At 48.6% G+C, this 1,208-nt stretch overlaps 1 protein-coding gene across 1 annotated transcript in view; it reads right to left on the bottom strand.

The window, feature by feature from the left end:
* The window catches only part of YTHDF1 (YTH N(6)-methyladenosine RNA binding protein 1), a 21,975-nt gene extending 20,803 nt beyond the window's left edge, over nt 1-1,172 (bottom strand). Inside the window, exon 1 of the mRNA XM_015417148.1 lies at nt 1,086-1,172. Coding sequence (XP_015272634.1) covers nt 1,086-1,112 — 27 coding nt within the window. The 5' untranslated portion in view covers nt 1,113-1,172. The remainder of the gene's footprint in view (nt 1-1,085) is intronic.
* Between the last annotated feature and the right edge of the window lie 36 nt (nt 1,173-1,208).

The raw sequence follows: 1,208 nt of genomic DNA, 5'->3' as shown, positions 1-1,208 counted from the left end.
AAAAGAAGGCCAAAGAAAGAGAGGAGAGGCTTCTTCACAGAGAACAGACCCTTCCTAGCTCCCAGCAATGCTTTTCAGAGAGAAAAAAAATAATTGAAAGGAGGAAAGAACAATGTGGGGGGAGACATAGATCTCAGAGCAACCTAAGCTGGGAGCATACTATACAGGAAAACAGCCAGCATTTTAAAGAGAGACTGATACCAAAGTTGAAGACTGGAGTGCTATAGCCTGCATCTTCTAAAATCAAGAGCAACCTACACAAGACAGGGAGAGATTCCAGGAAAACTGTCTCACTCACACACTCACATCCAATAAAGAAAAAAAACAAACCATGCCAGCTAAACTAAGTAAGGAAGTAAAGACAGATAAGACCAGACACAGAGACACTGTGCTTGAGCTAAAGATAGATGCTGTACAGCTTCTGAAGTGGTGATAAGGCTGAGATGCTAAGTTTTGGAACACAAACGGGGAACATCCATGGAGAACAAAATGAAAATCTCCTTTCTCCAAGGGCCCACTACAAGAGCTAAGGGCCATTTCGCACACCACACAAGGCCAAACCCAAGTTTACCACACACAACAGTTTTTTCAGCTACTTAGGCCACACATACAGAGGGCATCACACAACTTTTTAAAGTGTGCTCTTGTACCAATCCAAGATGTGTCCTCTCCCATGTAAGGCAGCACTGAAAATAGCTCAGACATACTAAGGGGCAGATACCAGATGAAGAAAAAAAAAACCTAAACAGGGGAAGAGAGGGGGGGGGAAGGCACACTCGAATCCAACAGGCACCATCTGCAAAAGTGAGCGAAACAAATAACGAGAACACATGTACTGGGGAGGGAGAAAGAAGACGGACAGGTAGACATCCCCAGGTTCTTGTAGCCATGGAGAGCCTGAAGAAAATACAGACAGAGGAAGAGATCTGAGACGGGGGAGAGTGATTCGAGATGGGGGAGAGGAAGGCAAAGGAAGACCTAAGGAAGAAGGGAGTCGACTCCCTTGAGGGGGAAAGAGGCAGCTCAGACGAGCCTAATTCCTCTTCCCGTCCCTTCTCCCCATCCCCCCCACCACCACCACTTACCTGGGGGTCAACGCTGGTGGCAGACATCTCTCATGCGCCCTGGAAGGAGAAGGAAGAGGTGGGGAGGGGAGGAAGGGGGCGTGGCCAGGCACGAGAGCACAGGCGGTCGGGTGGGTGGGGGGA

This window comes from Gekko japonicus, unplaced genomic scaffold (assembly GCF_001447785.1).
Source record: "Gekko japonicus isolate JY-2015 unplaced genomic scaffold, Gekko_japonicus_V1.1 scaffold1130, whole genome shotgun sequence".
Classification (NCBI taxonomy): domain Eukaryota; kingdom Metazoa; phylum Chordata; class Lepidosauria; order Squamata; family Gekkonidae; genus Gekko; species Gekko japonicus.
This window is presented reverse-complemented; position numbering and strand designations above follow the sequence as displayed.